This window comes from Desmodus rotundus, chromosome 2 (assembly GCF_022682495.2).
Source record: "Desmodus rotundus isolate HL8 chromosome 2, HLdesRot8A.1, whole genome shotgun sequence".
NCBI classification, from domain to species: domain Eukaryota; kingdom Metazoa; phylum Chordata; class Mammalia; order Chiroptera; family Phyllostomidae; genus Desmodus; species Desmodus rotundus.
The window spans coordinates 77,369,133-77,394,791 of NC_071388.1; the positions used below are offsets into that span (position 1 = coordinate 77,369,133).

The 25,659-nt window shown below is 46.4% G+C and overlaps 2 protein-coding genes across 11 annotated transcripts in view; one reads left to right on the forward strand and one right to left on the reverse strand.

Moving 5' to 3' along the window:
• Positions 1–3,517, forward strand: part of CRYBG3 (crystallin beta-gamma domain containing 3) — a 119,817-nt gene extending 116,300 nt beyond the window's left edge. For all 4 annotated transcript variants that reach the window (XM_053918287.2, XM_053918289.2, XM_045193576.3 and 1 more), the window contains 3 exons: positions 346–504; positions 1,630–1,789; positions 2,542–3,517. In XM_053918287.2, the coding sequence (XP_053774262.1) occupies positions 346–504; positions 1,630–1,789; positions 2,542–2,630 (408 nt within the window). In that variant the 3' untranslated portion in view covers positions 2,631–3,517. The remainder of the gene's footprint in view (positions 1–345; positions 505–1,629; positions 1,790–2,541) is intronic.
• A 609-nt stretch (positions 3,518–4,126) lies between these two features.
• The window catches only part of RIOX2 (ribosomal oxygenase 2), a 36,387-nt gene continuing 14,854 nt past the window's right edge, over positions 4,127–25,659 (reverse strand). For 6 of the 7 annotated variants that reach the window (XM_053918291.2, XM_053918292.2, XM_024558204.4 and 3 more), the window contains 8 exons: positions 23,665–23,784; positions 22,413–22,541; positions 13,995–14,098; positions 9,963–10,065; positions 9,079–9,250; positions 6,815–6,903; positions 5,152–5,238; positions 4,127–4,706 (listed from right to left, as the gene is read on the reverse strand). In XM_053918291.2, coding sequence (XP_053774266.1) covers positions 4,548–4,706; positions 5,152–5,238; positions 6,815–6,903; positions 9,079–9,250; positions 9,963–10,065; positions 13,995–14,098; positions 22,413–22,541; positions 23,665–23,784 — 963 coding nt within the window. In that variant the 3' untranslated portion in view covers positions 4,127–4,547. The remainder of the gene's footprint in view (positions 4,707–5,151; positions 5,239–6,814; positions 6,904–9,078; positions 9,251–9,962; positions 10,066–13,994; positions 14,099–22,412; positions 22,542–23,664; positions 23,785–25,659) is intronic. The other variant, XM_053918290.2, reaches the window with a different exon arrangement.

Genomic DNA, 25,659 nt, shown 5'->3' on the forward strand with positions numbered 1-25,659 from the left:
CCCAAGCTCAGACAGGGCACAGCAGTTACAGAATTAAACTTGTCAAATCCCTGATTCTTCACCACCCTGGAATTCTAGTGAATGAAAGTTCTTACCTTTAATCTTCCAAAGGGCATGGCGTTCTCTGAAAAGTATAACAGATTGTTCAATTTGAGCTTTGTGCTCAGTGGTCTAAGGATTTTGTCAATAGAAAATATTAATTTATAAATATTTGCTTAAGGGACCAAGTGAAACTGATATAAATTCCATCAGTGTTCCGTCCCCGCCAAGCTTTTCCTCTGTGGAAGGACTGACTTCCAGATTCAGCAGGTTTTCTCTCAGTGCCCATGTTTCTCCCCACCGCAGCCCGCAGTGTACATCAGGATAAGGAACCGGGCCCAGAACGAGTATCTGACAGTCACCAGCAGCGCAGCGGACACGAGGGCGACATCTGTGTGCGTCTCTCCCTACAGTGGGAAGAACTCTCAGATCTGGCACTACTGCCGCGGACTCTTCAAATCCAAGGTGACCAGCCCTGTGACACCGCGCCCTGCTTTTTGGTTTGGGGCCCTTTCTTTTGGAAACCAGAATCTCGCCAAATCAAATGGCATGACAAAATAATGTAACTTCCTGCATACAGTTTCATGATTATATAAATATTGGTATTTATATTGCTAAAGCATGTAAGTGAACTGGACTTTGAAATTTTTTAATCTAGAAAATTCAGTTTCTATTTTAAAGTAAAAACTAAGATGATCACATACTGTGGATTTGCCAAAGTGATTTTTTCAAACCGATGATAAAAGCCACGGGGAATCCACACTGGACAGCGTGCTCTTTAGGTCAGATGTTCCTTTATGGCCCAGATGAAATCTGCCGCCTTTGTGATTCCAAACATGGTGAAACTTTCACATTTTCAAAATGTACAGCAAAGTAATTATAAAGACAGGAGCTGTATTGGAGAAAGCCTAGAAAATAAAATTCAGGTTTCTGTTTTTCTGTGACTCCTCCATTATGTTTGATGCTATGGGGAATAGAATTAAAATATTTAAACATTTCTAGTGTTTTGTTTTACCAACGGCTTACCCACTTTTTTCTCATGCTTCAACAAAAATGAAAAGCATTAAGAAAACTAAGCTCAACCTAATACATTTAACCTAACAGGGACTTAACATTTAATTCCAGTTCAACAAACGTTTATTGAACATCTGTTGCCAGAAGCAGGCGTCCTTTTAAAAACAAGTACCTCTATTTCAGGTTTATTTCTGTACCATTTCCTCCCCTCAGCCATAAAGACGACTTTTAAAAAATACTAAGATTATGCTGTATAGTATTCTTTTTAGGTAAAAACGTAGTCACTTGATGTCTCTGATTTGTTCACAGGAAAGAGAAGCGACTGGGGGTGTTCTTCCTCCCAGGAGCCGGCCCCTCCCTTCCCTGGAGGCGCTGCAAGGCGTGTTGTTACCTTTCTCTCTCCTAAGCAACAAGGGCCCTTCTTTTGCTTCTGCAACCTGTTTTCTGGATCCTGTGCAGCCCAGCTGGCTGACTTTTACCTCTAACTTTCTAAACTTCTAATTTGAAAGGAAAGGGGCCCAATTCAACTGATTTTAGCAAACCTAGTACTACCAATGCATTTCTTAACCCTTTTAGGCCACTGATACATGTCTCGATGTGATTGGTGGCCGAGACACGCCTGGAGCTAAAGTAGCCCTGTGGACTGAACACGGGCAATTGAGGCAGAAGTGGAGACTGAACAGAAACGGGACCATCAGCTCCTATCTCAGCAACCAACTTGTCCTGGATGTTAAAGGTGGGCCCGCGATGACACCCAGCATTATGTTTCTGGAGACCATTTTAAGTTCCAAACCTCTTCCTCCTCTTGGGTGAAAGAAATCCTTATGTGTAAGAGAAACATTAAGTCACTTTAAATTACGTGTGAAAAAAGTTAAGATACGCTGTTTTTAACAAAATAATTAGCTGTGTGGATCAAGCAGAAAAAGGCTAAAGATAGTCTAAGAAGGTTTTTGTTCATTAGTGTCATTGTAAAGTTATTTGTTCACCCTATGATCTTTGTGAACAGTTTTTATTTTGAACATCAAACCGTAAAATACCGTGTTTCTTAGAAGGAAACACCTCGAACTTTTTGCTGTGAATTGCTATAGTCCTTAAAAGCCGTCAGTTAAAACTTATGGTAGGTATTTAACCGTGGTGTTTAACCCCAAGGCTGTTCAGGGCTGTTGCTTTACCTGGGCTAGTCGCAGCCACTGTCGGTGCAGAAGCAAAGCCCCAGAGCGTGAGCACCACTGGAGCTCTCGGAGCTCTGTGCTGAGCCGCTTGCTGCCGGCGCCCTCACCTGTTTTACCTCTTTGTTCTTCCATCTGAGTCATGATAAGGTCCCATTTGAGGTGAATAGTAGCTAAGCCTGTTTAAACTGTTTCCCATTTCAGACTGCTTTGTAAATGACATATTAATCTACCTGAACAGCAAGCTGAACAAAGCTTGTGGAAACTGTTAAGCACCTCTGTGAACAAATAATCTTTTCTTTTACAATTTCTACTTCAGGAGGAAATTATTATGACAAGACTCATGTAATTGTAAATCAGCCCCTGGAGGGAGAGGAAACACAGAAATGGGACCTTGAAATACTGTGAGAACTGGCAGCATCCCTAGGAAGAGCAAAGGAAGAAGGAACCCACAACCCCCGTAAAGGGAGCTGCTTGTCCTCGTGCTCCTGGATCACTGAGAATGAACTCTTCTCTCAGGCTTCAGGATAAGACTATTGCTGGTTACCACGGGGAAAGCTCAGGATGCTCTTGCCAATTCTTCAGTGGTCCTAGGAAGAGCAAGCCGTGATTTCTGGGAAAGGTTCTGTTCCGACTTGATCTCCAGTTCGGGTGAGCAGGCTTCCTGAAGTGTGCTCTCTCCTAGCTACCAAATACGATCCCTACTCCTCACGGCCACCCCTGAGGACACTGGTGGGGCTGGCGTCCGGCAGGAGTTACGCCTACCCCAGCAGTGCGTGTATGGGTGCGAGGCGCAGGGAACTAGATTCCTCTAGGTCAAGTCGTAACTTTGTGAAAAGAATAACTTCTAGCAATATTTGAAGACATATTTAATAAACCTTCCTGTTAAGCTGCTATATTAGCTAATAAACCTTAAAGGTTTTCTATTGAGGCTTTTATAATTGAAGCACATAAGTCTTCATACTTGTAACTGACGCCAGGGGGGAACCTCAGCTTCTTTAGGAAAGAGGCTCAAATACTGGAGTATCTTCTGCGGCCATTCTTTGCTCAGTCCTTCAACTGAAAAAGCACAAATAACCTGTGGCCATCCTTGCGTTCTAACAGACACCCTTCCGGGCCACGGGACTCTGACCAGTGTTTACCCAGCCCAGTGCTGAGACCTCAGCCTAGATTTTGCCTGATCTGCCCTCAAGAAGTGCTTACAAAGATTGTTACCTTTGTATAAGATAGTCAAATTTTTCTTTGCGTCAAGTAAACGGAAGTTTCAAATGTTCAAATTAAAGCCAAGTATTTGAGACTTGACTACTATTTTACTTCATGTAAAAGTGCTTATTTTTCTATGAAATGATAGAAAACTCAGTTTTTCACCCCCATTTTAAATAGCTTCTATTTACGCAAAATCAGATAGGATACCATCCTGAACTCAGTTCATCACCACCACCTGTAACTGAACAGTCTGCAAGCATTTCCCTCCCGAGCTGGTTTGAAACTGACAGACAACTGTCCCTTCATCTCCAGCCTTTGCCAGAAAGCAGGAAAAGTTCTGTCCAATTGTTACAGGGAAAGATTAAGTTCTCCAGTGGTATTTTTTAAAATATCAACCTACATGCACTTTAGAATGTAAAATAACAGTGAATCGTTTAAACTCAAAGACCCACTATTTTGAGTATTTTTATAGAGACTTGGTCTTTCCCTGTAAATACTGAGGGTTTTTTTCCTTTAATCTCGGCTCTTTTGTCATCTCTCAACCAGCGTCTATAAAACTCCCTTATGCCCACTGATACGAGTGCCTCTCATTAGTGTGGCAGTGTTATTTAATGGAAATTCCAAGGGGATCTTTATTTTAAAGGGGGTGCTTGTGTATACAGAAAGGTATGTATACTGTCATAAAAACCCAAGTTAAAATTTTTTCCTTTGTTTAATTGTTTAAATTTTTTCTAGAGCCAATGAGGCTCTTTAAAGAAGTTACTTCCAAAGAACAGACAGGTAACAATTTTTAAATTTAAATAATACATTTATTGTAGTTGTGCCTTTTCTACCACACTGGATTAAATAAACTTGTCAAAAGTATGGTTTTGTCACTTTCTAGACGCCAGTAATCTGCCATTCTTTCTTCCACGTGCCTCTGTTGGTACACAGGGCCAGCTGACCACCAGCTACAGGTGGGTCTCGCGTTATCAGAGACACATGTGGCAGAGTTGTACATAACCACTCCTCCAACCCAGGCTGCTGACTCAGACCAAAAGGGGCTCCCTGGCACTTAAACCGCAGGTCCTCCTCTACTGTGCAGATGTAAAATACAGGACGCTGGACTCTGGGAAGGCCCTAGACTACCTGGATCAAACATTCCGTCCAGAGGGCTAGTGCCAGGCTTTCCTTCTGCTCATCCGTGGGAAGTTTCAGGTCCTTGACAGAAACAGGTGAACGGTTCCAAATTTGCTTCAGTGCATCCATGTGAGACAAAGGAAAGCGAAGTCCATGAGACTGAAAAAGGATAAGCGAGTCAGATAAAATACAAACTTCCAAAATTCTCAGTACATCATTATTTTTGATGCCCATCACAAATACGAAGTTTGTTCCAGATAGGCAAGGTTATTACCCACATAGAGATAACTTATAGAACTTGACAATTCCCATATGAAAACAGACTTCATGAAAAGCATGCTAACATAAATGCTTCCCTTACATTACGCCTTTCCTACAAGGACAAGGCTGCATGTCTCAGCTAGTACTTTTTAAAGCTGGTCTGTGTGTGTATCTCAGAACTGTCTGACTCCATCATCCCCGTGCAAGGGCTCTGTCAGTTGCATGAAATGTTAAGCCCGCACTGCAGTCATAGAAAGCACATTACCCATAAACCAAAGGTAACAGATTCTTCCCAGCCACCACCAAATCACAGGAAAAACATCTGCTTTAGGTTGGAACGAACCTCTGTTTCCTCACTTCCCATCATGTGTGTCTCTCTCCTATTCTTTAAGGAGTGATAAACATAAACCATGCTTTCTTGAGCGTCATCCTTAAAAAAAAAAAAAAAAAAAGCATTACGTCATCAATAGAACGTCAAGGGCCTCAGGACTAGGAAGGTTTTGCCAATAACAGGTCACTACCAAGAAAAAAAAAGCTTCGGTGCTTAAGTGAAATTTACTGAACTCTGTAAAGAATCCTTTGGCAAAAAGTTATGATACATGTGCGTGTATTATTTCATTGTAGTCCTATGTGTGTAGCAAATCATGGATACAAACAGTAGACCTGCCAGAGCATCTTCAGAAGTTTGAAAAAGCAACAGTATTTATACAGAAACTTAACAAAACACGCAAGTTTCTCCGTTTAGTCGCACCTGTACTTCCTGCATCAAAACCCTGGCATCGTGGGTAAACTGGAACTGCGTGAAGGCCGTGGGGCGAGCATGGCTGTGCTTTGCCGTGTGTACTGTGCACCCACGTCTCGTGCACATTCCACACAGGAATGTTCTGCCCATTAGACCCAGGGTATGTAATCACTATACCCACGTATGATGCACATCCTTTATTTTCCCTCAAAAATCTGGGCAAAGAAGTGCACATTATACATGGCAAAATACAGTACCTCTCGAGAAATAACAGTACCTCTCGAGAAATACCAGCTATGTGATCTCCAGTCACAGTAGCCTCCCAGACGGTCTCTCCCACCCTCCCTTCCCCACCCCACACTGTGCAGTTTCTCCTCCAGAGCGTTAGTCTTCCCTTGTCACCTCCTTGACAGGAGTCACACACCTTGGCTTGATAGAGAGTATCCCCAAACTGACTAGTTACTGGAGTAACTGGGATTTTCCTTTAAATGAAGACGTGTACTTCTGAGGTTTTGTATATATTAGAAGCCAGTCCTCTGCAGGTCCCACCCTGGTGGCTGGTTTCAGAGACAGCTAGGTGCCCCTCGCACCCCCTCCAATCATTCAGGGAGTGCCCTCCCAAGAAAGCTGATGAGGAGGGACAGGGTGAAGCCCTAGGGCACGGGATAGTGCCGAAGGTCCTCAGGATTGTACAGGGAGATTTAACAATAAAGGCAAAGGCTCTAACCCAGAACAGATAAAGCCCAGGAATTCATAATCCTTAATAAAAGTTTTCCAGCTGATTCTACGGTCAGCCAGTTTGGGGAACTACTGGGCCAGGACATGGAAAGTAGAATATCTTTCTGCAGGATAGGGACTTTTCTAGGAAGCAGCATCAACAAAACCATACATAAAGACAGATCTGCACAGTGTAGAGGATAGGAGAGGGGCTGAGCCAGGGAGATGCTCAAACAGGGTCTGCAGCTGTCTAGCAATACGGCCTGAAACCTAGCTGGGAGGCACAGACCAGACGTCAATCACTGCAGGAGGGGAGTGAAAAAGGGTTCTGTGGGAGGTGAGGGCGAGCCCTCAAACGCCAAGAGGGCAAGAAAATCTGGAACAGTGAGGGTTGGGCATTGTCTGCTCTGAAGTAATGGCACTGAGCTGTGAGAACAGATGGATTCCCAGAAGAGAAGGGCAGGGGCCATCTGTTAGTCTGGTAACCTGAGACCTGAGATGGAAGTGCCCTGAGAAGGGAGGAAACCTCTTCCCCTCTGAAACTCACAGATCCGTCCTGATCTGGCTTCACCGTGAGGACAACGTGGTCCTTAAATCGCAGCGTCACTACGCTGTCCAACCTGGGCAGCTGTCCACCTAGAAAATCCAGAGACAGAAGCCAGTTTATAGAGGTGGGAACCAGCAGGATCCAACTTGTTTGCAGGTGAAACTATTTAAGGAGCACATTTACTAACAATTTGCAGGGAATCCAAACGTGACATGCCCTCTCCAACTCAGGCATGTCTCTCCAACTCCAACCCTGACATTTACAGTGACCTTACAGTTTACATCTTGTGCAGCCCATTCTCATAGTGAAGAGACACTCAGAGGACAACAACAGGAGTCAGTAAGTACAGTAAATAGACACAAACGGCCCTGGCTGGTGTGGCTCTGTTGTGGCGTCATCCCATAGACGGAAGGAAAGGTTGCAGGTTTGATCCCTGGGAGGGGTGCATTGGAGAAGGCAACCAATCGATAGGGATGTCGATGTCTGTCTCCATCTCTGTCTCTCTCTCCTCCCCCCTGCCATTCCTCTTTCTAAAAGCAATGAAGAACTCTCCTTAGGTGAGGATTAAAAAAAAAAAGACTTAATACCATGGAAGCCCAGTAGCTCTCACAAAAGACAGCCCCCTGCCCTGCTGCGCAGAACTCTCCCGTCCCAGTTTCGGTCCTCTGTTGCCCCTTACTCTGCATGTGGACTCGAGAAGGAACACCTGAGTTCAAACGGTACCACCCCACCAACTACTAGTTGCGTGGCCACGGCAAATTATTCAGTCTGTGTAGGTCAAGCATAGTGTCAGATAAAGGCCACCTAGTAACGTTCACAGGAAAAAAAAAAAACAAAAAACCTTCTGAATTGAATTTAACTTGGTGAAACAGCAGCCACTACAGACAGACTAGCCTTAAAGAGTCACCTGGTTGGGAAAAGAGTCTTAAGGGATCACAGCTTCATTGACTCTAATGGCTCAGACAAGGAAAACTTTAGAAAAATATTCTGGACCGTTAAATGATAATCAGAAAACTCTGTCCTGTATAAAGATTAAAATATGTATTGATAAAACATTTGCTATTTTGAGTGGATGCAATCAAAACCAAATCCTAACCTCCCCCCAAAGATATAATAAAAATGTAAGTAGAATCAATGTTAGAAAGGACCTTATAGATTGTTTATTCTAGTGGTTCTCAACTGGTGATAAATAAGGCTTTTACAAAAGTTAGTAAAAATAATACCCTCAACTCAACTGGACTGAGAAAGAGAAAAGCAGCTGAAACCTGGGCTGGACTCACAGCTGTCCCTGCGTGTTCTACAGCTCACGAGGCGGCTCCACGGAGACCACCGTTAACAAACGGGGCCTCTCGGTGACTGAGATGACACAAAACAAGCCCACTCCCTAATCACGTCAGAACTCAGGCAAAAGATCGTCCGAACTGCAAACGTGACCGAACAGCCCCAATCCCGCCTCGTCCAAGTGCCAGCTCCTGCTGTACCAGTTATAACTTCGGCCTCGTTTCGTTCCTCCTGCTACTCTCAGTAAGACGGACAAGCGACCCAGTGACAGAGTCCCCTACTTCCGGACAGCATCCACCCCAGAGCAAAGTCCTGCTTCAGAGCCTCCCGAAAGTCACCCAGTCAAGCCCAGACCCTGGAAGTCCTTTCCAACACCCTCTCGCTGCGATGCCCCACGGTCCCAGCGGTGCGTGTGGTCTTCTACATTGCAACTGTCAATAAACCCGACTCTGTCCGACTACGGAATGGGTGCTGCTGGCCTTTGCTACTGGACAGCGAAATCACCTTCCACCCAGGAGCATTATTAAGTCATTTGCAGCCTATACGTGTCACAAAATAGTCACCTGGGACCTGGAGAAGGTCGGTGATAACCTTGGGCATTCTCATATTTCACCTGCTGATGGCAACATTTTACCCATCCCTGAGTTAATTCCAACAAGATTATCTTCAAGTTCTTAAAACATCCCGAAGATGATGAACACCAGAAGACCTATAAATACACGTATTTCTCACCCGGAATTACAGAGTTCTCATTCCCCATCACGCTGGGACGCAACGTCTTTGCAAATGACTCGTGAGGTACAGGATGCTGACGTGTGTGGGCAGCACGCGCTGTCCCACCGCAACGCCCGCAACGCAGCTCTCGCTCTGCGTTAACTCCACAATGCTTCGACCTTCCATCTGCTCACAGAGGGCCCACCTAGGAAAGCCTCCAAATATCCCCACTAGCCCCAAACCACCGAGAAGAAAAGAGCAAGCTGCACCTGGAGTTGAAAGTTCTGCTCCGTCTCCCACATAGTAAGGTGGGAGTCTGTTCATAACAAAATCCTTCTTCATGTCTGATGAAAGCAGCTTGTTGGTGCCTTCCAGGCGGTCTGCAAGCGTCCTCAGAAAGCCACTCAGTCTTCTTATGGCAGCAGTTGTGGTTTCCGCCTGCTAAGGACACAGCGGGGAGTCCTGGCCCAGATTCCAGCAGAGCTCACTGCCTGGGTCCCAGTCTCAAGCAGCCCCTGGGGTTGGGTCGGGGAGGGAGACTGGAGCCCCTAAGAACAATATCCCATTATTTCCTTGTAACCACTGTTCATCTTAAGCTGCCTATTGTTTGGAGGTAAAAAGTCAATTTTCAGGATTTTGCCCAGAAAGAGATCCCTGGAAATGTACAGCCCAGCTCTTGCATGTTGGGAAGCAAGTCACTATCCAAGGGCGACTGCTTCAGACAATGAAAGCAACCTTTGCCCAATTCAGCACTAATTCACCCATTTTCTCAAATCCAGCCAAACAGTGCTGCTGTTTCCGATGTAAAACCAGAAGCCGGGGGAAGCACCAAGGCCAGGCTCTCTGGTGGGCCTCCCCTAACTAGGAATCTCGTGTGCTGAATCCCAGCCGCACTGTTTGTGCCCCATTTGCTCAGCCAACATTTTCCACAGCGCCCGGACTGCCACGGTGAAGTGCAGGCAGACGGCTGTGTGCACAGCCCCGTGCGCTCCGTGGGTCCCCAGCCGTGCAGCACTCCATTCACTCTGCAGGGTCCGCACGAGAGAGGGTGGCTCCTGTGAGGGGACGGACCCTGGGTCCCTAGAGTGTTGGCTACGGCCGCTGAGGCCGGGCTGCGAAGCCCACTCCTTCCACACCTGCCTCGACTCCTTACCAGGAGCAGCTGCCGCGGGATGCCGGCCCGGAACTCCAGGTCTTCCTTTGCGGTGTCAAACACAAGCCCCGAAATGGCATCCAGAAGGAGATCTCCCCATGAACTGTTACATGAACCAGTAACAACAACAACCAAAAAAAAACCAGTGAACACACACAAAATGTACAGAACACACTGGTTACTAGTAAAGCCAAACACCGTGGAAGCTTCCACTGCATTCCAGCTCCCCTGCCCAGGCATTCTGAGCTCACTGAGCTGGATGTCACTCAGCAGAGACACCGCGCTTCAGTCACACTGCTCCTCTCCCTTCCCACTGCCACCCACGTGGACAGTCAAAGGTGGGAAGCGAGGCTTTATCCGTGATTTCTCCTAAAGATGCCAGGGAATTAAATATGCACTGTCATAACGTAGAAAGTTCAGGGGCCAATTTTTAAAATGTTTTTAACTGTGTCTGTGAGGAGAGCTTTGTAGGAAATTTTAGCACTCCATCATTATAGGACCAAAAAATAAATTTTATGTGCAAAAACTCCAAAAGTTACACCTTTAGGGTAACAGCAAGATCCCCGGACTGTGTAATTATCTGCAGTTACACATTACAATTTCCTTTGTCCCTTAAAAAAAGAGCGGCCCTCTTCCTCTGCAAAATACCCGTTGACATCCATTTCAAAGGAATTGATCTTGAAACTTGCTAAACTCTATCAATGGTTTTCCTGGGGTAGAAAATAGAAGCCAGTGGCCAAAAATAGCACCTAGGGAGGCGGTTCAGTGTTCAATTACCTTTGCTTTCTCGGGGGCGCTTAGAACCCGCGGGCTCCTGAAGTGCGCCCATGAGAGAGAGACTCGGCAGGGCACTCTCTTTAAACATTTCTTAGCTGTTTAAAGTTTTCCTCTGTGTCACCAGCAGATTTCAAATTACTAGCTATATCCAAAATGGAAATTCACAGTAAGACTTTTGCTTCCCACTCAGTAAGCAAAATTAACATGTTTGTACTTCCTTCCCAGACAAATGGCGAAGGAGGACGAAAGCCATATGAGAACACTTTCCCCAAGACATCCACTACTACCTGGGGGCCTCACCGCTTTGCAATGTCACATCTTTGATTGAACTGCAACCTGGAGGCCACATTCCGAGCTTTTAGCAGCACAAGCTAAGCTCCACCTCTACGGGGCACAGGTGGAAGCCACACCGCAGTGGCTCCCGGAGGAATTTAATTGCAGTGAAGCAGAGCTCTGTGCTTTCCTGAGAATCAGCATGGATCTTGGGCCTTTCCAAAACTGGGAATAACACCTCTAAAGCCAGGGTTCACTTTGGTAGAGCAGCCACATCACCTGCTGCTGTCCCACACAGCAGGCCCCAAATGTTCCAACATGCTACCCTAAAGAAGTATTAGGAAGAGGCCATGAAAAGGACCAGGACTGAAGCACAGGGACATCTCCAGGGTGCAGTGGTCCTCAAGCTACATTTTTCCCAATTCAGCTCTAGCACCACTTGCACAGACCACAGTCCAGCCAGGACACTGGTCACGGTGCCGTAACATAGCTCTTCCCCAGCCCCCGCTGACCAGGGAAGGGGTGGATGGGACCCGGGGGCAGGCTACCCAGTCTTCATTCTTGGCATTGGGCAACAGCGAGTGAGGTACCTACAGAAGCAAAAGCTAATGAGTTCAATGAGGTGTAGGTGGAAAAGTGATGATAGCTTATAAAGAGCCAGTGTTGGAAGTAAACACACTGAGTAAGGAAAACAAGGGGAGAGCCCCACTGGTGTGGCTCAGTTGGCTGGGCGTCGCCCTGCAAGGTGAAAGGTCACTGGTTCAATCCCCAGTCAGGGCATGAGCCTGGAATGCTGCAGGTTATGTCCCCGGTCAGGGTGCATCCGAGAGGCAACCAATCAATGTTCCTTTCTCACATCAAGGTCTCTCTCTCCTTCTCCTTCCCTACCCCCTCTCTAAAAATAAACAAAATCTTAAATAAAAAGAAGAAGAAAACAAAGGGGAGAGAGCCAATTACTAGAAAACAGTTGGTGGCAACAAGGGATGAAAAGATGAGCATCTGGGAGAGGGGACGTGGCTGAATAACAACGGCAGGACACGAGAAGATGCGTGGTGTCCGTGGCCAAACTGCATGGCTGCCGAGGCCCAGGGCTGCTTTGGATTCAGAATGGACTTCTGGTTGCAGTCTCCCTGTGGCCTGCCCTGCTCCAGTGGCTACGACCCACTCCCCCAGTTGTCCCTGCTCTTTTTGAGGTGGTCTTGGTGACTTTCCATTGTTCACTCTGTGAGGAACCGAAGCACAATGACAGGGCATTTCTCATAAGGGAAGCCTAACACCAGCTTTGGCCCTCTACTTGTGTGCAGGCAAAGGTAGCCCCAGCCTCAGGCCAGGCTCCAGCAGGTTCCTCCAGTCTCTTACACACCAGGATTAATTTCACACTGCAGAGCCAGATAAGGAAGCAGAAGTATGCTTACAAACTCGTTTTGCAAGTTCCAGCTTGGAAGGTAGGAGACTTGCCTGTCCCTTGGGCCAGGCTGTCCTCTCCTACTCTGACCTTCTGACCCACCTTCTGATTCATCCCCCCTTAAGTCTCACTCAGCTTCGAGTCGTTTCTGAAGCCTTCCCCAAAGCCCCTGCTTTGCTTAGTGCCTTCCTCTAGACTCCAAGTCTCCTCTGCAAACCTGCGATGGAACTTATCACAGCTCGGTAACTATCTGCATGCCGGTCTCCCTCCTCCCACCACCTCCAGGGTGTAAGTTCTCTCAAAGCCCCTGCAGAGCAGTGCCCGCACGCCCAGAAACTAGCACAGGGTCTGATGCCCACATGCTGAGTAAACTGATGACTGGCGTTCCTCGGGAGACGTGAACTCGCAAGGCCGCTGTATTAGGAAATCATTCACAGGGCGCTCCCACCCAGGTCCCGTCCCGTGACAAGGCACCTGCCAAAAGGGACACGGTTATAGCTGGGACTGCTTTCAGCACACGTGCTTTCAGGTCTGACTGTTCCAGACTACCTGTCCTGCTTTAGCTGCGTGAACTATAAGAAGAGGAAACCTTAGCAGAGACCCAGAGGTTTCGATGGTTCCAGGTCTCTGTTTGGGGTGACGGAAATGTTTTAGAACCAACTAGATAGTGGTGGTGGTTGCAAAACAGTGTGAATGCAATTAATGTCACCAAACTACACTTAAAAATAGTTAAAATGGCATATTCTATGCTATACAGGGCAAGGCAAAAGTAGGTTTACAGTGTTCATATGGAAAAAGACTCACCGGTTATGATTATTACAATAGCTTTATTATTATTACAATAGCGTACTCACAACTGTATACCTACTTCTTTTTTTAAAAGAATGATTTTTTTTAAAAATCCTCACCTGAGGATAGGTTTATTGATTTCAGAGAGCAAGAAAGAGATTGAGGGGGAGAGTGGAGGTAGGGAGATGGTGGGGGAAAGAGAGAGAAAAGAAACATCGATGTGTGAGAGAAACATTAATCGGCTGCCTCCTGTATGAGCCCCAACCAGGAACCAAACCAGCAACAACCTAGGTGTGTGCCCTGACCAGGGATCGAACCTGTAACCTTTTGGTGTGGGGGACGGTGCTCCAACCAACTAAGCCACCCTGCCAGGGCTAAACCTACTTCTGCTCACCCCTGTATATATTTTATCACAATAAAAATAATTTAAAAACAAAGAGACAGACACACACACACTGTAAGCCCAGCCTGACATCACTAATGGGCAGCCATACCTGCAGCTCTGGTTTCCCCTTCACAAACTAGGGGACCCTTAATTTGGAACCCCCGCCCCCCACAGTGTTCTACAGGGTCAGGTTCCTGACCTTCCCAGGAGAAGCCCAGGCCGGCCAATAACACGGAGAGGACACTAAGGGAATATGAAGTCAGCAAAGGAGCCTGAATGAAACCCCCGGGGCTGGAATGAGTGGGAGGGTAGCAGCCCACTCTCTCACGCCCCTCGTGAAAGCAGCCGCTGGAGCCAGAGCTCAGAGCTGTCCCAGGACACTAGGCTGGGAGGCAGTGCTTACTTGTTCTGGTAGGTGCTGATGGTCACGTGAGTCGAGTGGGCCAGCCCCGGAGGAGCGTCCGCCTGATGAATGGTCCCTCTGGGAAAGTACAGCAAATCACCAGGCTAAAGGAATAAAAAGAAAGGGGGAAAGAGTTAGGACATCTTCTCAGTCCCCTATGTTTTCCGGTGGCAAATATAGGCTTTGCATTTCAATTCTCCCTTCTAGAAACCTCTACTTAGTGGTTCAAGGGGCCCTGCTGGTTCAGCTTCGCTGTGTCGGGGAGACTGTCAGTGCAAACCCCAGCCTGGGGAGGCTGTCAGTGCCTGAAGTCACTTTGTTCCCAAGCGAGAACCAGATCCACGTGAAACTACTCTGCCCAGACCCAGGCATTGAGGAGGTGGCCCTCAGGGCTGAGAAGCCTGCCCACTCCCTCTCTACCCTTCACTGGTGCGGGGAAGAGCAGGAGATTTAGAGCCACACACAGACTCGGCCACTTACTGGTGACCCAGCAAATACTTAACCTCCCAAAGCCTCAGTGTCTTTATCTGTAAAATGGAGGCATCAGCCCCAAATCTCACGGGATCACCTTGAGGACAAAGGAGACGCTGCAGCCAAAGCTCTCGGGGCAATGGTGTGGGTGGGGTAGTATTATTACTATTATCTTACCCCCCAGTCATGGTCAGTCTGTGATTCTATACCCATCAATGTTCCCAGAACCTAAACTATTACACCAGCTAGCACAAGTGACAGACTGGAGGAATGTTTGAATAAAGGACGGAAAGCCACACGGCCCTTCCCCTGAACCTGAAAACTATACGAAACTAAAGATCAGGCACGTCCTCAGGCAGGTAAGCCGCCTCCACCCTGTTCTGGCTCTCTCCCAAGCCAGTGGACGGAAACACTCCCCAAATCACTCGTGCCCTGAGCTGCCTCCCCGCTGATCCCACCCAGGGGGCAGTCTGTGGAGCCGCCGCTGGAGGAGAGCAGAGGGGCCCCTGGGAGCCTCTTCGCTACCCCTGCAACCACAGGGGGCAGTCTGGCTCAGGGAGAGCTCAAGAGCTATCAGATTTTAAAACTATTTTTTTTAATGTTAAGATTTGCCTTAGAGCAAGAAATAATATACAATTATTTATATTCAACATGCTACCTTGATGGCTTACTTGCCATGAACCAAACTGACAGGGAAACCAGTAGTTCAAGTAAATATGCTTTCCTCATAATCAGAGCTCCACTGCTGGGGGCTCCAGCGCCAGCCCTCTGAATGAGGCCTCACGTCTGTTCTTCATTAATTCACCCACTCCCTCAACCCACACACCTCCCATGAACTCTGCCCCTCCCTCCTGCCGGGCCCTGTCAGGCACTGGGCACAGAGCACTGAACACAACAAAGACCCGCCCTTCTGGAGTACATTCCAGAACAGGAGACAAAATCTGAGAAAGGAGAAGAGATCAGAAACACTACAAAGGCTCACTAGTGTGGAGCAAGAAAGATAAGAAAAGTAGCAAATAAATAATGTCAAGTGGTGGTGAATGCAACGCGAACAAAATAAGCAGAGGAAGGAGGGAAATAAGCCGATGGAAGTGGGGGACTGGGGTGCTTGAGGTAAGAGTGCTCTCTTACCCAGAATGATGAGTGAAAACTTGTGGTGCTAGCAGGACATTTCAGCAGACTTTAGGAAATGAGGGAGCCAGCCATGTGACTTCTGGGGAGAAAGGATTCCAAGGGAGGTAGGGAGCAAGTGCAAAGGTCCTGAGGCTAGAAGGTACCTCGGCACATTTGAGGAGCATGTGGTATAGGCCAGTGTGGCTCGAGGGTAGACAGTGAAGGTGGAAATGATGGGAAGCGACATGGGAAGGCTGCAAAGGGCCACGATGATAGGGGCTTCTGGGCTGTTTTAAGGATTTGGCTTTTACTGTGGGTTTAATACAAAGTCACTGGAGGTCTGGGCAAAAGGTGCCCTGAATCTCAAATGGATCATTATGTCAGAAAAGTCTGCAAAGGGGACACTAGATAGGAGGATTTTTAAAGAAGATTTTATTTACATATATTTAGAGTGAGGAGAAGGGAGGGAGGGAGAGGGAGAGAAACACTGATGTGAGAGAGAAACATCAATCGACTGCCTCTCAAACACACGCCAACCAGGGACTGAACCCGCAACCCAGGCATGTGCCCTGACCAGGAATCAAACCGGCAACCTTTCGCTATGTGGGACAATGCCCAACCCACTGAGCCACACCAGTTAGGGCTAGATTGGAGGCTTTGTATAAATCCATGTCCAAGGACTTTGTCTTAAACATGTAGAAAAACGGTGACACATTTATAGAAAGGAGGAGGCTGGGGACAGGGTGGGACTTGAGATTTGGATTTGGGGAATATTATATTTGCAATGCCTTTTACCTTTCTAATGGAGACAGGATGTAGGCAGCTGGATGGTCTAGAATCTGGAGACAGGGACTAGAGGTATAACAATGCATTTAACATTCATCAGTGTAGAGGAAGGCATTTAAAACCTTGGAAGTGGCTGAGGACTGAGAAAAGGGGTCCTGGAAATGAGCCCTGGCCCCCTACCCAGCAGAGGTGGAAGACTGGCTGAGGACAGCAAAGGAGAAAGGCCAGGACAGTCAGTGAGGTGGAAAAACAACCAAGAACAGGCTCATCCCAGCAACCCAGTGAAGAGTGCGGAGTGTCCCGGTGTCAAATGCTGCCAACGGGCAGACTACGATGGGGACTCAGAGTTGACCACCATCCTTGATAATGTGGAGGTCACTGGTAACCTTGAGAATGGGGGGTTCTGGAGGAATGGTGGGAAGAAAGCCTACCATTCCTCCAGAAGGGACTCCCAAGAGGAGGAGAGAAAAGAAAACCAAGGGCATCGTGACAGGGTCCCCCCAAAGATGTCTATGCCCTAAACCTGGCGCCTATGAATGTTTAGGTTACACAGACAGCGTGGACTAAGGCTGCAAGTGGAATTAAGGGCGCCGACAGGATTATTCTGGATTACCCGGGTAGGCCCAATGCCCTGACAAGGGTCCTTAAAAGTGGAAGCGGGTACTGGAAGTGAGAACCAGAAAGAAGGTGGCACGAAAAAGACTAGGCTGCAAGCTGCTGGCCTTGAGACGGAGGAAGGGCCATGAGCCCAGGCAGGAAGGCAGCCCCTAGAAGCTGGAAAAGGCGAGGGAACCAATTATACCCTGGGGCCTCCAGAGGGAGAGCGGACCTGCTGACAGCTTGATTTCAGCCAAGTAAAAGGCCCTTTGGACGCCTGAACTGCAGAACTATAAAATAAATTTGTGTTCATTTAACTCAGCGTCTGTGTTAATCTGTGGTAATTTGATAGACAGCAGTACATTGACACATACCCATGTCTTCCAAGGAACTTCACTGCAAGGGAGGCATCAAAGTAATATTTTTCAATCCTTACAACCTACAGTGTGAATATTACGGTCTCCATTTTAATAAAGAAACCTATATTTAAATAAATAACTTGCCCAAGGACACATAGCTCCTAAGTGACAGCAGATGAATTCAAACTCATACTTGCCAGATTCCCAAGCCACAGAGCAGTGTTCCCAGGACAGGGGAGATGTTCACTGCAGATCCTGAGTCTGGCAGACATATCACACAGGCTGCCACTGGAGCAGAGAGGGAGCGGGGTGAGAAGGGATCTACGTAGCCCATGCCCACCCCCACCCGTGACTCAGCTTTTCTAGTTCATATACTGGGCATTTCCACAAGACTCCATTGAGAAAACTCACCAACTGCAAACTGTCACGTTTGCAGACACACAACTTGAACCACCCTGCAGTCCCTGACACTGTCGTTCTCCCAGGAGAGTCAGGGCTTCTCCCACCAAACTGTGGTCCGGTGGGGTGTGAGATTTATGCGCAGCACTCCAACTCCTCCAAGTCCCACGCTGCCTACCCTGGAAGACCGCCACGAAGCCCAGCCTTCTCTGGCAGGGCGAGTAGCCAGTTACTCGTCTGGGCAAATCAGCCCTGGCCTCAGACACCATGGGTGGCTCAGTCATTGGCCCAAACATAATCAACAAAGAGCCCAGATAAATGTTCCTCTCCAAGACTGGGGTTGCCAAACTCTTTCTGTAAAGGGTCAGATAGTAAATACTTGTGGTTTGTGGGCCACGTGGTCTCTAAGGCAACTAGTCTACCCTGCAGCGTACCGTGAATGCAGTCCTAGACACAAGGAATGGGTGTGGCTGTGTTCCAATAAACTTTATGAAAATAGACATCAGGCCGTATTTTGATCCATGGGCCATAGTTTGCTGACTGCTGACCAACAGCATAAAAAGTGAAAGATACCTTTATTGTTGTATTTACTTAAGTCTGTACAATATAGGCACCCATCCTAAAAAGGGAGATTATCCCCCCAGTTATTGCTAGGCAGGCAAAGATTTAAAATCAAGAAAGGGGCACAAGGCATTGAGTATGAATCAGACACTAATTACAACTTCAAGATTCAAGAAATACAAAAACAGTAACTACATGTGCATATATCAGGAAGGTAGAATCTTTGGAATGGTTTGAATTAACTATCATCTTATTAACACTAAAAGAAATTAAGTTTATTTTTTGTAGGAAAAGATACAAAATTTAGGCTGACTTCCAGGCAAGATAGTGGTGTAGATAAACATGGTCACCTCCTTGTACAACCACAGCAAAGTTACAACTAAACGACAGAACTACCATCATTGAGAGCCGTCAGAAACTGAGATAAATGGAAGTACCACAACTACAGAATTAAAGAAGAAACTCCATCGAGACTGGTAGGAGGGGTAGAGATGCAAAATGGGCTGGTCTCACACCCATGAGTGGCAGATAAAAATCAGGAGGGATATCTCAGGGGCGAGGGGTCCCAGCCCCGCACCACATTTGGTTCCCCAGCCCAGGGTTCCAGTGCCAGGAAGAAAGTCGCCATAACTTCTGGCTGTAAAAACCAGCAGGGATTGAGGCTGCAGAAAAAGAAACTTCTGAATCCCAGGCAGTTCCTCTTAAAGTGCCCACACACAGACTTACTCAGACTCACTCCCTATGAGCTCCAGTGCCAGGGGCAACAGATTGAAAGTCATCAGAAACGTATGGGGAGGAAATGAATTGTCCCTCATGAGGTAAGAGGTGGGGAGCAGCTTCCTCCCAGGCAAAAGTGCTCGCAGAGGCCATTGTTCCTTTTCTGAGTCCCCTCACCACCTGCACAGAGCCAGCAGGTGGGTGCAATATCTGAGACTCCATCAACCTGGTAACAACACTGTTTGTCCCACCCTGCTGATTCCCTGAGGTACTTCCCCACCCAACTTTCAGGCCAATCCAAGCTGTTTCCAGTGGGTTTCCATATGAATGGTTTGTCTTGGCGCAAGTTCCAGATTTTCCTAATTTCTCTCAAACAAGCAGCATCAGGCTTCAGCGAACCCCATACCTTTTGCTAAGTTGCCCCAGGCCCAGCACTAATAGCAGACTATCTTGCTTCACAGCTCGGCCTCACCTGGGCACCTCTAAGCCCAGAACAAGAGGCAGCTTTCTGCAGATCACTTTGTAGCTATGCTGTGTGACCCTGGACAGAACATAGGCAGTGGCTGACCTTGGACATGCCAAAAGCAATCAAGGCTCAACTACAACAGGAGGGTGTATACAGCCCACGCAGTGGGCACACTTTGAGTATCCAGCTTGGGTAATAGGGGAGGCTGTACCACTGGACCCTAAAGGACACCACTACATAAAGCTACTCTATCAGGCCTGGGAGATGTAGTAGCTCTACCTAATACATAAAAACAAACACACGGAGGCTGACAAAATGAGGACACAAAGAAACATGGCTAAATGAAAGAAAAGAACTCCAGAAAAAAAACTAAAGAAAATGAAGAAAAGCAATCTCTTCAGATGCAGAGTTCAAAACACTGGTTATAAGGATGCTCAATAAAATTAGTGAGGACCTCAACAGCATAAAAAAGATCCAGTGAGAAATGAGGGATACACTAACTGAAATAAAGAACAATTTACAGGGAATCAACAGTAGAACAGATGAAGCCAAGAATTGAATCAGCAATTTGGAACATAAAGCAACAAAGAACAAACAATCAGAACAGCAAGAAGAAAAAAGAATTCAGAGGGAGGTTAGGAGGCAAAGGGATTAAGCAAAAAGGAAAAAGGACTCATGGACATGGGCAACAGTGTGGTGATTGCTGGGGGGAGAGGAGTATAAAGGGACTGAATGGTAATGGAAAAAAAATACAACAAAGATTAAATTTTAAAAAGAAAAAAATCCAAAAAAAATGAAGACAGTGTAAGGAGCCTCTTGGACAACCTCAGGCACACCAACATTCACATCATAGGGTGCCAGAGGAAAAGAGAAAGAGCAAGAAATTGAAAACCTTTTTGAAAACACAATGAAAGAAAACTCTTCTAATTTGGTGAAGGAAATAGACATATAAGTCCAGGAAGCTAAGAGATTCCCAAATAAGATGAACCCAAGGAAGCCCACTCCAAGATACATCATTACCAAAATGCCAAAGGTTAAATACAAAGAGAGAATCTTAAAAGCAACAAGAGAAAAGCAGTTACCTAAAGGGGAGCCCCCATAAGATTGTTAGCTGATTTCTCAAAAGGAACTTTGCACGCTAGAAGGGATTTGAAAGAAGGCTAGAAGGGATTTGAAAGAAATATTCAAAGTGTAGAAAACCAAGGACCTACAGCCAAGATTACCCAGCAAGCTATCATTTAGAAATGAAGAACAGAGAGTTTCCCAGACAACAAAAAACTGAAGTTGTTCATCATCAGCAAACCTGTATGATGGAGGAAGAGTGCCCATAAGACTGTCAGCTGATTTCTCAGAAGAAACCTTGTAGGCAAGAAGGGGCTGGAAAGGAGTATATGAAGTCATGAAAGGCAAGGACCTACATCCAAGATGACTCTACCCAGCAAAGCTTTCATTTAGAATAGAAAGGCAGATAAAGTGCTTCCCAGATAAGGTCAAGTTAAAGGAGTACATCATCACCAAGCCTTTATTATATGAAATGTTAAAGGGACTATCTAAGAAAGAGAAGACAAAAAATATGAACAGTAAAACAACAACAAACTCACAGTTATTAACAACCACACCTAAAACAAAAACAAACTAAGCAAACAACTAGAACAGGAACAGAATCACAGAAATGGAGATCACATGGAGGGTTATCAGCAGGGAATGGGAGGGGAGAGAAGGGGAGAAGGTACAGAGAATAAGTAGCATAAATGGTAGGTACAAACTAGACAGGGGGAGGTTAAGAATAGTATAGGAAATGTAGAAGCCAAAGAACTTATATGTATGACCCATGGACATGAACTATAGGGGGGGAATGTGGGTGGGAGGGGGTGTGCAGGGTGGAGCGGAATAAAGGGGGGGAAATGGGACAACTGTAATAGCATAATCAATAAAATATACTGAAAAAATAAACAAACAAACAGAATGAAACAGAATCATAGACAGAGAACATTCTGATGGTTGTCAGCTGGGAGGCGGGTCAGTGGGGATGGGTGAGAAAGGCGAAGTGATGAAGCAGCACAAATCAGTACTTACGGACCCTCATGGGGATGCAGACTACAGCACAGGGAGTAGAGTGGCCGAAGGGCACATGCATGACCTACAGACATGGCCAGTGGTGTGGGGCTTGCCTGAGGGAGTAGAGTGGGGGCTGAATGGAGGGGGACCATTTGGGCCAACTGTAATAGCATAAACAATAAAATGTAATTGTAAAAAAAAAGAAAAGGTATAAAGTTTAATTATGGAGCTATTCTTATCCCTCTAAGACTTCTTCTCAACAAGCTCACATGCTGGGGATTGGTGGCCAGGATCCCATCCAGGCTAACTGCTCAAAGACAGACTTTCTCAGCAGCAAGGGACCAACGACCCAGGGCATGATCAAGCCACCTGTCTTTGAGGAGGACTCCCCAAGGGCTTCATAATTACTATTCTTCGGGTGACTACAAGCAGGGGGAAGGGAGGAGAGTACACAGACAGTCTGCCCCCAAATCAAGAGGAAAACAGGTCATTCTGGAGTTTAACCCACAGAAACAGTAAGGAGTCCAGGGCTATGCTCTGCCTCAGCAACTCCCAGCCCAGTGCTGACCCCCGTCTTAGACACGGCACAGCTGCCCAAGACCAAACCTTCCACTTGCACTCGAGAGAAGTCAGAGAACACCGAATTTATAATTCATTCCTGTTGGACATGGCTTATATTTGGAAACAAATTATTTGGAAAATAAACTTAGTACTTCCTTGGCTCACATTTACAAGTTACCAAATCTTTGGAAGCTGCACGCGCTGGCTGACTGGAATGAGCTGTCCTGCCCGGAAGCCCAAGGATGCACCCCCATGGGGACCATTACATGAACAGTAAACCTCAAACCTAAAGTTGTCTCAGGAGAGGCGCCCACAGTGGAAGTCCCTTACCTTCAACGTGAACTCGTGGGCGGGCCTCCCGATCCTGTCCTCTGCCTCCACGCTGTAGTCCCGAGCCAGGGGCACGGTGGGGTGGTACAGGCGCCAGTGTTTCTCTCCCTCCAGCTGCAGGATGAACACCTACGGAGAGCCACAGGGCCGGGAGTGTCAGAGCTTCCTGACAGCGCGTGAGGCAGAGTGCTTCCAGAGTACCAGCCCTCTGAGGGCTTAGATGAATTACACGTTTCAGATAAAAAATAAAAATGAAAGATCAGAGGTACGTTTCACTCCACACTTCAAAGCTGCCACTACTGGTGTTAAATTTTAAAAAGAGATAATCATGAACCCTAATACTAGAAGGATAATCATTCTTTTCACTTTCATGAAAACTTGCTGAGTTCTCCATATCCCACTACATATCCACTATCTCATTCCTTTAAATCTTCTATCAGCTAAAAGCCTACAATATTTGACGGGAAAGCCAAGCCTCAGGTATGACTGAATGCCTAAAATCCTGAATGTAAAATCCTTCTCTTTGGCAGGTAGAAAAGCTTCAAGTTTTTTATTCTTCATTCAGCCAAAGATATTTTAATACTCTGTTAAAATATATTTTTAAAGAACCAGAAATTTTTTGAAAATATATTGATATCAAATTGCTCTCAAAGGGGGAAAAAGACGTTTTACTAATTGCTCTGTGTTCACACCTTGTATTGGTACAAAAATAAAACTACCAAATACCTAAGCCAAAGAGCTAAGTTTCCATGGGCGGCCACAGGGGAGTGAACTCGACACTTGTCAAGGAGCCAGTGCTTAAGCGAAACCATGACCTTCATTCAAGCTGCTCCGAGATTTTCACAAATGGAAAAAAAAAATTTTTGGCAGCTACAGAAAAAGGACAAAATGAAAGCAGAAGTAAAGACTGCTTGTGACCTCACCTTATTAAAGACTCTATGTAGTGAAATTAAAGGAAAAGCCAATCACACTTTTCTGTAGATAAAGTCAATAAATACCTGTTTCATAGGAATGTGTGGCTCTTTATATCAACCAGGTTGGAAACGATCTCTCCCTTTGGAGAAGGAGCAGGAAACCAGTTTGATGAGAGTAAATTTGGCCCAACATCTAGAGAGGTCAAGAGCCCCAGAGACCGCACAGGAAGAGAGGACAGAGACCTGGCCCAAGAGTGAACCGAACCCTGACAAACGTGCTAACCCGGCTTACTGCAACCCCTTCCTCCCCAAGTCAAGCAACTTTCTTTCTCTCTTACCTCAACGTCATCATAGTGGGGTGGGAGGCCCTGAGATCCAGCAGGGGTTAAGTACACATTCGAGCCAACCAAGGAACCAAAGTAGCATTCAAGCTTCTCCTGGATCCTCCAAAGGTCATCCTTTAAAAAAAAAAAAAGAGGAGAGGAGGGGAGGGGAGTGGGGAAAGGAGCGGGTGAAGGTAAGAGGAGAAAAGAGAGGAGGGGAGGAGAAAAAAGAAAAGGAGAAGAGAGGAGAGGAGAAAACTACATTAGCAATGAGAGGTAGAACATGTTCTTATTTGTTTACCAAGCCTCTACTGCAGCTATTAAGTTCTTGATACCAAGAATTAATAAGCAGTAAAAGAACCAACACCTCTGCCCTCAAGAATCTTCTGTTCTGGCACACACACCACAGAAAGACAGGAGCACACAAACGAGACTGGCGAGGCAGGCAATCCGCAGTCACACAGGATTTTAAACAGGGAACTGACATGATTCCATTTACTTTTTTTTTTTTATTCAGTTACAATTGTCTGCATTTTCTCCCCACCAAAGCTCACTCTGGCTATCATTGGGGGAATGGACTGTTGAAAAGCAAGAGAAGTCAGTCAGGAAACTACTAAGGCAGTGGCCCTGGCAAGAAATGACCAAGGTGGTGGGACGGGAGAGGGAGAAATAGAAAAGTCAAAATCCTCTGTAAGGAGCATTGATAAGACGGGCTGATGAACTAAGTACAAAGGGGTAAGGGAATGGGAAGAGTGAAAAAATACTCCTGGGTCTCTGACTTGGACAATTAGTTAGCTCCCAGTTCCATTCACTGAAATGGGAAAGACTTGATAAAGAACAAGTTTTCAAAAGGGGCAAAAAAAAAGTTCTGCATTAGAAACGTTGAGTTTGAGCTGCTATGACTTCCATATGGAGATGTTTTTAAGTAACATGCTGGCTGAAGTTCCGGCAAAAAGTAAGGACTAAAGACTCACAGCTGGGAATTCCCTGCACAAAACCAGTCTCTACAGCGATGGATGGCTGAAGACATGAACCTAGAAAGCGGGAACAGACAGAGGAGGAAAGGGGCCACCAGTAAATTCCCTCTCTGTCACTAACCCACCCTTGAGGGTGTAAGCCAGGCTGAGGGGCCTAGAGAGGAGCCATATATTCCTGCAAGAGAGAAAGGAACCTGATTTTCCCAAAGCAAATGTGAGAGGGGAGGTAGAAATTAGGCTGCATAAATATTATCAGCACTGCCTATGTGCCAGGCACTGTTTCTAAGTACTTACATCTATTAATTACTTAACATTCCCAACAACCCTGTCTCATAAGGTGTGTGATATCATTCTCTCCAGTTTACAGACGAGGAAACCAAGGCGAGAACACACAGCTAGTAAATAATGGGGCCAGGATTCAAATCCAGACTGCCTACCTCCAGAGTCTGTGCCTTTAACCACAGGTGTCTAATGCTGCTCTAAGGAATTATCTTACAGACAAGTCAAAGCACACTGAGGAGCCTTGTTGCAAGCATATGAACGTACAGTGAGCAGCACACAGAAAACACTGAAATACACGAAGTATTTGCTGAGTAAACCAACAACCACAGCTTGGGAATCAGCTGTACCTCCGAACTGAAAAGGGATCTATGGTATTAAAAATATCAAGTGAGAAAGAACTGGGTCAGTATGAAGAAAGCTTTAGGAGGCATCTTTATACAGACCACTGGGCCACTCTATTTATAGGTCTCAGCACTCAAGGGTTCTACTTAACACAGGAAAAATAATTTAATAGCATCTAACAGCTCCAAAAAGTTAGAGCTCCCAAGGAGTCTAGTTTATACCAGCAGGGCCCGCAGGACCCTGCTCTGTAATTACACTTACGGCAACTGGAACCACTGGAAAACCAGGGTGTCTCCCTTCTCTAATGGCTTGGGAGGTGTCTCAGGACCATATGGGTAACTTTATGGCTCCCAACTCAAGCATCTGGGTCTGTATTTGATGAGTTTATGTCTCTTTTAGTCTTAAAGGT